The sequence below is a fragment of the Amia ocellicauda genome, chromosome 22 (genome assembly GCF_036373705.1).
Source record: "Amia ocellicauda isolate fAmiCal2 chromosome 22, fAmiCal2.hap1, whole genome shotgun sequence".
NCBI classification, from domain to species: Eukaryota; Metazoa; Chordata; class Actinopteri; order Amiiformes; family Amiidae; genus Amia; species Amia ocellicauda.
In genome coordinates, this window is record NC_089871.1 from 10384224 (window position 1) to 10399257 (window position 15034).

The window sequence follows — 15034 nt, forward strand, 5'->3', positions numbered from 1 at the left end:
GATTTAGTCCAGTTCATGGAATAATCACATATGAGAGAGAATGTGTTCATAACCTTAAACACTTCCTGCAGAGAGGAAAGGGGTTTTGAAGGTAAAGTGTAATATCATCTGCATAAACTCAACTCAAAATGTCCAAGAAAGAAAAATCGACAAGGAAGGTAGAGTATTTGAGGAAAGCTGGGAGTGGGAATATCTGTGTGTGGAGCAGAGTTTCAAACCTGCATGCCTCGTTTGCAAGGAGAGTTTAGCGGTGATTGATTTCACGTATGATTGATTATATTTTACCATTAGTGTGTTCGGTTTAAACTGCTATTTTCGATTATTCTTTTGCGTTGATTAAGACTGCTGCTCGCTGTGCAATTACAACAGGATAACCTGCATGCTCTTAACAAGACCTCGGAGATCGCAGTGTGCAGGTCGTTTTAATTGATCCAGTCGTGATCAATGACGCGCTGAAGGCGGAGTTCAGGTCCGGTGGCGCTGCAGTGGCCGCCCTTATTACAGTGCCGGTACACAGAGCGCCTGCGCGCTGCCGGTCCTCTGTGTGAGAAGCGCAGACCTGCTGACCAGCTGCGTCAGTGATGAAGCTCCGCACGTCCAAGCGCACACTGAAGATCTGCACACAGCACATCACACCGCACACTGACCGCATAGTCAGGTCTCCTACACAAAGCAAGGCCCTCAGAGCAGCAGTCCGGTCAGATGTGTGTTTTGAATAATCGTAAAGGTTAAAAAATCAGTATAATTATAACTTTAACATTGAGTGTTCAATTGACAGTGAATTATAAATAGGATGAGCACATCTGTATGCGGCCCTCGAATGAAACTTAATAAATCAAAACTAATCGGTGCATGGTCAGATATAGTAGTATGGTGACATTTAGTATTAGCTGGAGTTTGTTGTGAGAAATATGTGTATAATTTTGCTGATGGGTTTTGAAGTCTCTCACTGTCACCAGACCAAAGTCATTCATGTATTGTTTGATGGTTTCACTGCAGTTCCAGGTGGTGACATTTCTGGATCTTGAGCTGTTTGTGTCGGCATTGTTTCTGGTTTAGTTTGAAGTTCTGACTCACAGTTCCTACTTGGAGAAGTGCATTTCAGTTGGTGTGTTTCTTAAAACATTATATCTGACGAAGCAGCGTCACCGTTTAAGTAACTGTCTGTGGTGAAAGTTAACGCTCCTGAAACAAGAAGATGAACAGAATCCAGGCTCAGATTTCTCTGTGATTGTACAGCTGGGCATTATAACTGCACCGTTTTAAATATTTTTAACTGAACCAGATTTGTTAAAATACCAGTGAAGCACGGTGAATCTTGAAATTTAGGGCACAGAGCACTAAACCGTTAACAATGAGGCCACAGCCTGCAGTGACGCAGGTGAGGTTTGAGAGCAGCTCCAGCCTGTGATGTGTAACAAACAGGAAAGCTTGTGCTGTTGAGTCTCAGCTCAGTACCTCTGAGACGGAGTCCAGCACAGAGTGACAGTGTAAGGTTCGAGTGTGATCTGTTTAACCCCCTCCACAATGGTCCCCACTGGTTCACCCCTCCGATATGCTTTGGATCTTTATAGCCACAAGGACACCAGTGACTGTGACTCCTGCGTAATATTTATGCGCTATGGCAGTGGTTCCCAAACTGGTCCTGGGAGACCCCCTACCCTGCTGATTTTTGTTCCAACCGAGCTCTCAATTACTTAACTGAACCTTAATTGAAGTAATAATCTGCTTAGAATTTACTTTTTAAATTGTGTAAGAAAATAGTTGTTTCTTCAATACATTTTTTAATACATTTGGACAGACTGAACCTTATTAAACTGCCTCTATGTTTTCTTTGTCATTGTAACACAGACTGTTGGATTGGTTGTCAGATTAAGGTCTATTATGATTCTGTCCCATGAGGAGACTTGGTGGCTTAACTGTAATATGTCTTATTTATGCAGAAACCATTTGTTAATGATCATGGCCACATATTTCCTCTAGGTCCTTTTATATATTTTACAAAAGTATGGAAGAGCTTTTACAATAACCCACGTTGAAATATGGTATATATTATGTATTGTAATAATATAATGCAGTGGTTTTCAAACCGGTCCTGGAATACCCCCTGCCCTGCTGGTTTGTGTTCCAACTGAGGTCTTAATTGCTTAATCGAATCCTTAATTGCCCTAACAGAGCAATATACCATTCAATGAAGCCATTAAGATCTAGATTGGAACAAAAACCAGCAGGGCAGGGGTTACTCCAGGACCGGTTTGAAAACCCCTGATATAATGGGATCCTATATTTATGCATGGTTAATATAAAGTCACAAATAGAGCTTTTCTTTAAATGAATCAATTACTGAATGGGCACAAATAATCATAATTGTTTTCTTTTTCTAGTTAGTTGAACTGGAGAGGCTAATATTGCCAACAGAAAGACGGGAGAGAGAGAAGGGCAGACCAGACGCTTGACGTTGCGCTCATGCTAGCAATCCGTACCGTAGTCTAACTGCCCGTTACCTCGCAACTACACAACACCTTTTCCAACTAACCTTACTGTCATAGGAAATGCTGAAACACTTGAAACTGCATATGACGCAGAACATCACCGCTACAAAGACACATGTAGGATAACTAATCAATTACAGGTTAAAAACAATTGAAGGAAAATGCAAGACTCTACCTATAGGAGGAACACAAGGATTCACTACAGGATCCTTTTGGATTCAACAGCATCCTGTGGAAAATGTAACAGCTCAAGTAATACTGTAATACTTGTGTCTATGCTTTACATATTGTGAGCATGCATCTGTAACGCTCATTCTTCAATGTAAAGTAAATCAATTAAACAGGTACCATGTGCATGTAGTCCTACACTAACAGTCTGGAGTTTTGTGATTCCAGGTTTTGTGAGGCTAGTGAATGGGAGAAGTCTCTGCTCTGGGAGAGTGGAGGTCTATCCCACTAATGGCTGGACCGCCGTGTGTGACGCTGACTTTGACTGGCAGGATGCTGAGGTGGTCTGTCGGGAGCTGGACTGCGGAGTTCCTGCAGCGATCCACAGGGGGGCTCATTTCGGAGAGGGCCAGGGCTCAATCTGGTCAAAGCAGTTCCAGTGTCAGGGACAGGAGTCCTTGCTCCACAGCTGCTCCACTTCAGCCGGGTCAAAGCAGAGCTGCTCACACAGCAGTGATGTGGGGCTCACTTGTACTGGTGGGACCATAGTCCTCTTTACTTTTATAACAAGGAAACTGTAAATGTTATTCTTGGAGGGATACAGTATGGAAGAGCTAAATTAATATTTACAAATTACTGCAGTATTTTTATCAATACATGAGAAAGAAAATGTATTTCAGTTAACCCTGACAATACACAATATACTGTGTAAAAATATCACAATTTGTAAATTATCTCTAATCTTTAATACTCCATATTGTGTTACGATACTTCATATAATACACTATATTTATGCTAAATCCTGCAATTTGTTTGAGAAACTAATATGATACCAGATGACTTTTGGTTGATAAGTTAACTGCATTTGGATTGTTTTGCTCTTTTCAAACCAAATTCAACCAATATCGTGTTGGTTGTAGCTTTGTGAAGCTGTCATCATAGACTACATGTCTCAGAAGGCAACGTTTTGTTTTTTGTTGTTTTTTTAATGACAAGCTGAGCCCTTCTCAGAAATACCTGCTTTCAATTAAGGGTTTGCTTTGTCTTTAATTAGTGTTTGTCAAAGACAGGTGGTGGTTTCTGAGGGACCAGGTTTAGGATAAGAGGGAGACTCTGTGTTTGGTTTCTATAAAGACAAATCTGAAAAGTCTTCAGAATGTATGTAATTTGAAGTCCTTTAAGAAACTAGGCATTTATTGTATTTAGTCTATACATTATTATGGCCTGAATACATGACTGATGTCAGTGTTGATGTTGTGTAAACTACTTCATAGAAACTAGAGGACAAATAATACATCGCTGTGTCCCTTGTGTTCACAAAAGAAAGATGGAAAAATGCAGATCTACAAGGTTAAATATCTCATCACTCCAAAATAAAGCAATTAAGTGTGTTCTTAACTTCCTTTTGGAGAGTCCTTCATTCTGGTTTTCTTGTGTTCAGGGTACACAGGGTTCAGGCTGGTGAATGGCACCGACTCCTGCTCTGGCCGAGTGGAGCTGCAGTACCTCAGTGAATGGGGGACAGTCTGTGGTCACTATTGGGATCTGAGAGACGCCAGCGCTCTCTGCCGGCAGCTGAACTGTGGGTTTGCTGTAGCGGCTCCAGGACAGGCCAGGTTTGGAGAAGGCAGTGGCTCAGTATGGGCTGATGTGTTTGAGTGCCAGGGTAATGAGACACGTCTGTCACACTGTGCTATCTCTTCATGGGGGCGAGCCAGATGTGCCCATGGAGATGATGCAGGAGTCATCTGTTCTGGTGAGAACGTCCACCTTTAACATTGACACACACAGGGAGAAATTGTCATTTATATTTGATCTGACTTAAGCAGTGTTTGCGTGTTGAGATTTAAGACATTGTGTCTTATTTTGTTTCAGGTTTGAATGACTAGTACTTATACACACTAATAGAATATAACAGTTTCATTACTGTGTAGTTCTTACATCTTCTCTCCTGTATCTACTTCCACCTAATTATCCAGGTCTGATTAATATGCAATATTTTATATATTGCGGTTTGTTATTTATGCAAATTACATCACTCCAATGTATGGAAATTAAATGCATTCTCTGTTTCATTTCACAGCCTCAAACATTAGCAATAACATTTTACTTCATGAAAAGAAGGTTAAAGTAAACATTCCCCAAAGGCAATAATGTGAGGAGTAGCTATTTTTTAACATATTTGTATTGTATTTTCTTTATTGAAGGTGCTTTTTATAGATGTTGTATGGCATAAAATACATTATATCTAATGTGTTCACCTAAACTACACTCGTAAAGTTCAGATAATTGTGGGGTGTATTAGATGTAAACACGCTCGTATTTTACAGATTTACTGTGATGCTTCTTTCTCAGCCAGCATGTTAAAATTATATTTTTTTCATATTCATGTTCCAGGTTTTCCATCTCCAACTTCTACCTCTTCAGTAGAAGCAGGTAGGACATCCCACCCTTTTGTACTATTCCAGTTTTCAAGGTGTGTAATGCTCTGTGTTACAGGAGTCGAATGGCTCAGTCACACCCCTGTGATGCCACAGACACATTCACTCCTGTCTACGTATGAATATTGTGAGACACGGGATGCAAGAACACAACAGTTTGTATCATAAGTGTATAATTTGAATTGTATGTATGTAGCGTAAGGTACACTTATAAATTTCAATGAAAGAAGTGAATTTATAGTATCACCTTATCACGAATCCTGGAATCTTGTAGAACTCATTTTCTGTAATAATTGGACGCAGACACCAATTCCAAAGATATAAATTGTCAAATTTATTCAAAACAAAGACTAAATGTAGCACTACACTAATTATACAAAAGGGAAAAACTAGAAAAAAAAGACGAATCACTTCCGTGACCAAATCAAAGACCATGGGATCGCATATGATAACACAAATCGTTAAACAAAAAAGGTTATAAACACATTGATTACAATACTGGTTAGTAAGACGAAGGTGAGTCTCTCGTTAGTAGTATTAGTCAGACATTAAATAACTACGCAGGTTAGTATTTATGTCAGGTAACTTCTCGTTATATATATATCAGTCTCATTTACGTTTAGGTGCCGAGAAAGATCCTATCATTACTTGTTACCACAATTTCCCTTAACTGATTATTATTCAATGATTAAGGATAGGCAGGGCCACCAATAATCTAATGTCTATTAACTTGTGTCAATTTCAGACTAAACAGTTAAACAGGAATGAGAAGATATTTCTCGGCGTTGACAGATTTTATTTCTAAAATTATCAACAAAACAGTTTAATGCAACACACATTTATATTTAAGAAAACTAAATGATATTACACATTCTAGAGTTATGAATCACAGATTAACATTTCTAATTGATTTCTCAAATGTCATGAATCATGAACTCCAAACTGTTAAACTTATCTGAACTTCGTCGCAGAGAGGCCTCTCTGGCTTCGGGCTCAGATAACAGCACCGGCACGAGGTCCGTGTGGTTTGGAACAAAGGCAGTCCGGTTCGGCTTTGTCCAAGAACTTCCACTCAGTCGATGCACCTGGAAGTTGGGGTTTCGCGAAAGTAGAGTCTTTTCCAAACAGATTTTCCACTGGTTTGAAGGCTCCAAGGTTGTGCACAAAATCTTCTTTGTAAGCAGGGTTCCACCGTAGTTACTTGAAGACAAAGTCTTTGAGGAAAGCAGGGCCCTGTTTGTTCCAAGGGTCAAGTTTCTTAAGACTCAAATAGCTATTTAAATGACTGACACTTTCGTATACAGTCGACTTAGTCAATTGTCCAGCTGTAAAACTCCACTGATCAGGTGGGCACAGGCGGGCAGCGCAGTCTGTAAAGTTCTTTATTTAATAAAGTCCTTTAAAAGAATTCTTCGTACGGCTCAATCTCCTTCTCCCAGTTTAACTCTTCTGTTGCCGGCAAAGACTTGGTTGGTTTCTGGTTCCGGTTCGGGCAACAGAGCTACAGGTTGAGCTGTGGCAGCGAGTTACTGGTTCAGGTGAGAGAGAAAGAGAGATAGAAAGACTGTCCACTGTTCCTTATAGTCTGTCAGATCAATAGGTGATTGGTCCCTGAGTTCTTGAGATTGGATTTCGGTTTCAGCCCCCAGTGTCCTATTGGAGGGGGGCTTGATTTATGACTGATGTCAATCCATGCCATCTTTTGGAAATGCCGGTTGGCCTGGGTTCGTAGCTCTATGTCGGGATTTCGGCTCTCATCCACTTCAAAGAGTTTTTATCACCTACAGGCCCCTTTCTCCAGACATCTCATAGCAGAATTCCAAACTATTTGGCCTCTTCTCGGTGCCATCCTCCCCAAAACTGTCACTTTGATGCAAACCTGTTCCAAGCTGATGAGCTAAGGAAATGTGATAACTTTGGGGGGGGAGAGGTCTTCTTTAGATCAGTGCTTCAGCTCAGAGCCCAAATGCTCTTATCCAAATACACCCAACATAACGCTACATGTATATAATAATTAAAACAAAACTGGTTATGTCTGAATACTTGTAAATTAAACATAAAAAATTAAGCAAATCCACCTATCCATCCGTTTTCAATAACCGCTTCTTCCAGTCTGGTTGCGGTGAACTAATTAAATAAAACATTATCTTGAATTACTCTGCATTTACAAACTATAGCTGAATTATAGTTAAATCACAGTTATTTGGTGCATGCTTACTAAATAATAATTTCTTAGTAATAACAATGTTTCAATTTATGTGAAAACAATAGGTTATTATCATAACCCCGGTTCCCTGAAAAAGAAAGACAGCCATTCCCTAATGGGAAGAGCCTTCTGCCTTGCCAATCATTGAAAACATGTACCAAAGCTGCCCAATAGGGGCCCTGCTGTCAGGAGAGACCCGCTCCCAGCGTCTGTGAAAAGTCTCCTCCTGACTGCAGCTCCCTGCCATGTCTTCATCAGGAAGGTCTTCTGGCCGAGCAACCCCTAAAGAGTAATGGCTGTCTTTCTTTTTCAGGGAACCGGGGTTATGATAATAACCTATCGTTCCCTTTCAATTCAAAAGACAGCCATTACCTAATGGGAAGACTATACCAGAGCTGTCGTGAGTCCAGACACCTGACTAAGCCTAAACCCACAATGACAAGGAAAGCAGAGCCTCACGGCACCTGAGGGCTAGCAGCTTGAAGTACCTGGGAGCCCAAGCTTGGGCGCAGCTGGTCCGCCACGTTGAGGCGGTAGAACCTTGTGAAGGTCTGTTGGCCAGACCAGGTTGCAGCATTGCACAGTTCTTGTAGTGTGGCACCGTGAAAAAGAGCCCACGATGTGGCCTGTCCCCTCGTTGAGTGCGCTGAGATGTGTTCAGGCATGGGAACATTAGCAGTCTCATAGGTGAGGCGGATCACATCTGTCCCCCATGTGCCAGTCGCTGTTTTGAAACCGCCCTCCCTCTGGTGGTGGAACTGTAGCAGACAAACAGCTGGTCGGATTTGCGGCTCTGCACAGTCCTTCGCATATAGCACCCCAAAGCCCAGACAGGACAGAGTCCAGTCAGTCTGTTGGGTGGGGGGGGGGTTGGCGATGGTGGCCACGCCCCTTCAGGGACGCTTCCTCTCCAGTCGGAAGACGGGCCACCGTTGTGTTCAGTATTTGTTGTTGAGAGTCCAGGCTGTCCGCCAGCACCCCGACTGTTTTGATCAGTGACGCAATCCCTTCAGTCTCTTGTCTCCTGCGGCGCGGAGTGCCTCGCCGATCAGGAGCGGGAGCGTCTCGCCCTCGGGGATCTGGAGAGCGTGCTCTCCTCTCGGGTGCATCTGTGAGGAGGTGGAGGTGGAGGTGGAGATAGAGATGGGGAAAGCTGACTGCACTCTCGCTGAAGAGGAGCGAGATGAGGACAAGGGTCTCTGCCCTGGAGAAGCACTCGCTACAGTCCCTCGCAGAGCAGAGCCCACAGAGGAGTGGTGAGCGGAGCTTCTGCTGTGACAGCTGGCAGACGGGGAGTTTCTAGCCCTCCTACAGCGCGTTGTAAAAGTAAAAGCCGCACAATGTATACAGTCGTCTTCTCCCGTCAGCGCATTCCTGGCGTGTTCCTCTCCTAGGCAATGCACGCACAGATCGTGTCCATCGTCCGAGTACAGCTTGCCCTGGCGTCCGGAACAGCGATGGAAAGCCCCTTTCGGCTTCATGCCTGTGAGAAGGTTCATCTCTAGATCATCCACGTCCAGACCCTTCAAGTATATCGACAGCTCTCGTGGTAGAAGCACTTCACCAAAACTCCTCTGCTCTGAGACTGTCCCCCTCGATGATCAAGTCGAGGTTGTCAACGTGAGCTCGTCAAGAGGTCGATGGTCGAGGAATCGTTGAGTTAGGTCGATGTGAACAGCATGGTCGGGGGATCGCCGAGGTCGATCAGTGTCAACGGAAGGGTCGAGGGATCGGTGGGGTTGGAAGATGTCGACAACATCAAGGGATCGACAAGCTCGGTGTCGAGAGCTGTTTTCGGCATGTCGAACGGATTAAAATCTGCCGACAGAGGTCGAGATCCCAGGATAGAGCGGGCGGTACAACCGTGGGGAGACTGCTCCGTGGAGTAGACTCCTTCTCTACCTTCTCCTACAAGATTAGTCATCTTAATTACAATATGGTCAACAGCTTGTGTAGCTGAGGAGTTTTGCTCAAAAGTGCAGACAAGCCTCAATTTCAACACTCGGACTCGATGGGCAGCTGCAGATCACTTCCATTAAATTCTGTGTTAAAAAACACTTTATGGGACTGATTTTTCAGGCTGTGCAGGTTTTTAGATTTGTATCCTGATCTGTAGTCCCTGATTGTCATATTAATCTGCGACACTTTAATCATCCCCATTAGAGCACGAGCTCATCAGGCTGGCTGGGGGAGGAGGTCCCTGTGCTGGGAGGCTGGAGGTGTATCACAGTGGCTCCTGGGGGACGGTCTGTGATGACTCCTGGGACCTGGCAGACTCTCAGGTGGTGTGTAGGCAGCTCCAGTGTGGGATGGCCCTCAGCGCCCCAGTGCCAGCCTCCCTCAGCCAGGGAACTGGACCCATCTGGCTGGACGAGGTGGGCTGTCTGGGGAACGAGTCGTCTCTGTGGGAGTGTCCCTCAGCAGGGTGGGGACAACATGACTGTGGACACAAGGAGGATGTGACAATCCTGTGTTCAGGTACAGCTGATGCCTCTGTTACTGGGAAATAAAGAAGTAAAAGAAAGTTAAGTAAAAAGTTAAATGAAATCTTTTAGATTTTAAAACCAACTTGCTGCTTAAGTTTATTCATGTGATACTCTTTACAGCTTGTTAAATTGCAGTAATGGTTTCATATGTGGTAGATGTTTTTGATTAACTATTATCAGCATTTACATATTTTGTAAATTATTTTGTTATTGAAATTGGTACGTAAGCTAATTTTACAGAGATACAGAGTTGCCACAGGGGGTTTTTATCATCCTCTCTCTGAAATTGCATTTTTATAAGTCAGATAAAACAATATCACCTTTCTGTATGATGTGAATAGTTGTCATCAAGTATTGTTCATCTTGTCACTCTCCCCACTGCCTTGACAGAGCACAAACAACTGAGACTGTCTGAAGGCTGTTCTGGACTGGCAGAGGTTTACTACAATGGCACCTGGGGCAGCGTCTGCTTCAATGGCATGGAGAAAGAAACCGTGTCGGTAATCTGCCGCCAGCTGGGCTGTGGAGACGGCGTTCGTGTTCAGGATGTGTCCAGCACTGCTGTCAAATGGCTGGATTTAGTTAAATGCCGTCGACACGACTCCACACTGTGGCAGTGCCCCTCTGCTGCCTGGGGTCAGAATGACTGCACAGATGAAGAAGCAGCTGAGATCAGCTGCTCAGGTAACACTCTTACTGTGAATTCAATAGCCATTTTAACATCAAAACAGATATGTATAGGTTTTCTTCATACCTTGTTTACTTTTCAGTTAAAAAGAAAGATGTCCTCAGACCCTCTGTGCCATCTCAGGAAGAGCAGCCTCTGCCGCACTGCCCAGGTGAGTTCAGGGTCAACACTGTCAGTCACTCAGAGCCCTGAGCTGAGGGCCTTCAGTGACCTCACTGCTCTCTTCCAGAGCCCCTGGAGCTGCGGCTGACTGGCCCCGATAACTGCTCTGGCCGGGTGGAGGTGCGCTATGAGGGCTCCTGGGGGACAGTCTGTGATGACTCCTGGGACCTGCAGGATGCCCAGGTGGTCTGCAGGCAGCTGGGCTGTGGGGATGCGATGAGCATCGTGACAGAACGAAACTCTTCATTCGGGAGAGGCAGCGGTGCCATCTGGCTGGACGAGGTGACCTGCACGGGCAGTGAGCGCCACCTGTGGGACTGCTGTCACTCTCCCCTGAACCAGAGCGACTGCCGGCACAAGGAGGATGCAGGGGTGATCTGTGCAGGTGAGAGGGAGGAGCAGCAGATCCCAGCTGTCCACAGCACTACTGACCTCACCTTCATACAGTTTCCAACTGATTGTGTTTAAATATGGCCCAGTTGTCAGTTCCTTGCAGTTCTGTAGTTTTGACTGTTGTCACAACAATGTGATGTTGACCGTTACACTACACAACAACTGAATGAATTGCACAGTTAAAGATCTGCGTAAATGTATTCAAACATCTGCTTTTCATGCTGGGTGTCCTACAGAATGAAATATGTCAATTAAAGTTTTCCTTTTATTCCCCAGGCTTGCCAAATGCAACAATCAGCTCAACAGTGGTAAACGGTAAATAAAACAGCCATCCTTCTTATAGACTCACCCTGTACTGAGATCCCTTCCGATCCCCAATAAAGATGTGATGCTCTTTTCCCTTTCCTCTGTGTTTCACTGGCAGTCTGGAAGAGGGCAGTAATAATGGGAGTGGGGGATCACTGTCTAGTCTTCTTTGTGACAGAAGTGACAGCCCAGCAGCACAGATGAGAGAGGTTTATATGTGCTGTATAACATGTCTCTGCGTCTCTCCTCACTGTCCTCTCTCTCGTCTGTCAGCTGACACAAAGCCACTGCTGGAGGGCGTCAACATCCCAGCGCTGGTCTTCCTGGTGCTGTGCGCTGTGCTGTTCGTAGTGCTGGCCCTACTGGTTGGGCAGCTGCTGCAGAACAGGAAGCTGAAGAAAGGTGGGCATATCAATGTTGTCCCCACTACTCAAATAAAACACTACACCAAAGTCTGCACTTGTTGCCGAGTGAGAGATGTGACTGTGTGTCTCTGTGTGCATTTCCTCTCACAGCCTTATCTGAGGTGGAGGTCGGCCCCCTGCATGAAGCCGTCTACGAGGAGATTGAGTACAAACTGGCCAGAGAGGGAACCTACAGCGCCCCCAGGAGAGGTGAGAGGAGAGAGTCTTCAGATGTGATCGATGAAAAGCGGATTCTCATTTTAATGACTGATTATCACCATATGTTCCATATGTTAAAGACTGTGAAAGCAGCTCTGCTACATACAAAAATCCATGCAGAAAAGCTTATTCTTATGGAAAATATAATGTTTCATTTCTAATGATTGCAGATATGACTAACCTGCTCTCTGTTCACAGGGAGACTCCTCTCTGACGAGCTGCCCTCTGACTACGATGATGTGGAGGACAGTGAGGGAGACGCCATCTCAGGTGAGGGGGGCTGGAGTCAGTGGAGCTCAGTGCAGGTGTGGGGGGTCAGGGATGGGGACGTCAGCCCAGGGCTCACTCTGGTCCCATATCAGACAGAGTTAAAGAGTTAAAGCACTCAGTAGGAGCTGTACAATCCATAGTGACTTAAATTACACACACTATTGTGTTTCAGGAGACCTGTTTTATAACTGTGTTTGTGTTGATAAAGCAAGGGATCCTTATTAAGAACAGGTTCAGTCCAGTTGTCCAGGGTAAGTCAGTGCCGCAGTGTGAACTGAATGCCTCTCTGCCTGGTTTAGGTGAATCCAGGCCCCCTGTGACAGAAGAGGCCCCAGAGGACTATGATGATGCCGTCCCTGTGACCAAGAGCCCAGATGGTTTGCCAGGTGAGTTATTACAAGAAATCACCCGTTTCCCAGAAAATACTGATTTAAGAATATATGGGATGACATTAATGTATACTGATGCACCAAAAATTGAAATGTACCTCTTAACAATTCAAAACATATACTTGATGTAAGATAATCATATTATTAAATGCACCTAAAGAGGTTAAAGATGTTAAATACCTCAAACAAAACGTCTCAAGTAGAAAATTATGATATTTGTGATTGAACTGCTCTTGTGTTCACAGGGAGTGTCCTTCCTGATGAGCTGCCCACTGTGTATGATGATGTGGGGGGCAGTGAGGGAGACCCCGTCACAGGTAAGAGGGGCTGGAGTCAGTGCAGCTCAGTGCAGGTGTGGGGGGTCAGGGGTCTGATCCCTCATCACACTGAGAGATAAAGACTACAGCAGATGTGGAAGTCATTAGTCAATTCAATTAGGCAAGGTAATAGGTTGTAAAATCTTTTGCTAACTTGTATGTTCTTTAATTAACTGATTAAAGTAAAGCATGAGTGTGAACAGCTATTTCTATGGCCAAAGTAAGTGCTGGTCCTGATGTATAATCAATGCCTCTCTGCCTGGTTTAGGTGAATCTAGGCCCCCTGTGAGAGAAGAGGCCCCAGAGGACTGTGATGATGCCGCCCCTGTGACCAAGAGGCCAGATGGTTTGCCAGGTGAGTTATGACATGAATCTCCTGTTTCCCAGGGCTCTCTCTGACCAGGACCAGCTGTCAACAGGCCTCTCCCTGTCCCTGTCTATTGCCCGTCACCAACCAATCCCAATCCTGTAGCTTTACGACTGTGTCGGCTCTATCCATTATCAGCTCAGGGTCTCTGAGGTATAAATGTCAGCACAGTGTTTCATGTTGCTGTTCACCTGCACTGGTGCTCTGTCCCACACTCCCCGAGGTCTTCACACCTTCATCTCCTGCTCATCACAGCTGCTAGACTGAGGCCTGACTTTCATTTTTAGATCCTGAGTCTCTTCTTGAGCCCATCCATTTCCTGTCCCTGACACTGTGCGTCTCTGCAGGTGTCCCACACGCTGCTCCTGCAGTGGACACTGTCCTGGCCACACTGCCCTCTGAAGGAGGACCCCCGGCCCCTGACAGGCCTGACTACGATGATGTCGGGGATGAGTCTCTGGGAGAGGACGGGCGCTGTGATGCTGACAGAGGCGTCTGGAAGAGGCTCCACCTGCAGGTCTAGACACACAAGTGTTTACAGAAGAGTGTCAGTTCACACTTTTTGGTCAGGGTACATCCAGAGCAGTTAATAAGCAATCTGTATTATATTAATTGATCATGAATAACAACATATAAAAGCATTATCAATATATTAATATAGTGTTATCGCCAGGAAAGCAAAAGTAAGAGCAACCTGTTCAATGTCTGTAATGGATTCCCATCAGAGATGAGATGTTATTGTAGTCAGCAGTAGTTAGGATGCTCATGGTACAATACATTTAAATAAACTGAGAAGATGTACGCAGATGTAAATAAGAATACACACTGTGTATACAGTTGTAAAAAAACACATTGCAAATCAGGAGAAAATAAATACTGGAAATAATCCCATTCATATTCCTTAGTTGAAATGTTCTGACTCTGAACTTCATTCATATTAGACTTTCACAGAACTGTCTCATTGTTTCTGAATTTGATATTTTGCCATCACTGTAAATGTTGCTGTAGGTATTTGAACATAATGCTTTCTTGGAAACCCAGATCTCATAACTGCTTTATGTCTGTATTCCTCTTATACTTTTATATGTTTGGCTTTGCTGAAAATTGAATATATTAATGTATAGACTTCAATGTACCCCTTTGAATGGGCTAATATTTTAATATGAATTTCAATAAAGTTTTTATTTTGCATCACTATTTAACTGACCAGAACAAATTTTTCAGATTAACTACAGTCTATGTACATGGTAAATATGTAACACCTAGACACAGAAGCCAAGGCTATAGCACCCAGGACCCTGGGGAGTACACTAGCCCAGCTACACAAGTTAGCTATATGCGTCATGCACACACCCTCACAGACGCTTTTACAGGTCAGGCTGCTTGTCTCAATTCCCCTTCAATGAAACCCAAGACACAGGTGTGGTGAAAATACAGGTAAGCCTTGGCTTTATTTCAGATCACAGCTGTACCGAGAGGTGGGTGGCTAGAGACACAGCTCTCTACCAGGAAATCCAGCAAACAAAACAACTAAAATACCACACAAATATCACAAACACCCCTCAACCCAGTAAGAATATTGGGTCACAAAATAAATACATAAAATAATACTAAATACTAATAATAAACCCCCAAACTCAACACAATATTTCAGTTATAATAAAGGTAATTTATTTTCAAATACGATCAAACTAGAAAGCTGCAATACCTGCAGTGTGTTGTATCT

The 15034-nt window shown here is 44.1% G+C and overlaps 1 protein-coding gene across 1 annotated transcript; it reads left to right on the forward strand.

The window, feature by feature from the left end:
- The first annotated feature begins 581 nt into the window (after positions 1 to 581).
- On the forward strand, positions 582 to 14505 carry LOC136718535 (scavenger receptor cysteine-rich type 1 protein M130). Its single transcript, XM_066696286.1, has 16 exons — positions 582 to 697; positions 2821 to 3197; positions 4102 to 4416; positions 5058 to 5096; positions 9471 to 9785; positions 10184 to 10477; positions 10564 to 10632; positions 10711 to 11028; positions 11313 to 11351; positions 11616 to 11744; positions 11858 to 11956; positions 12164 to 12235; positions 12535 to 12621; positions 12870 to 12941; positions 13210 to 13296; positions 13656 to 14505. Exons 1-16 carry the CDS (start codon positions 582 to 584, stop codon positions 13829 to 13831), a joined length of 2604 nt encoding a protein of 867 aa, XP_066552383.1. The 3' UTR covers positions 13832 to 14505.
- The last annotated feature ends 529 nt before the right edge of the window (positions 14506 to 15034 follow it).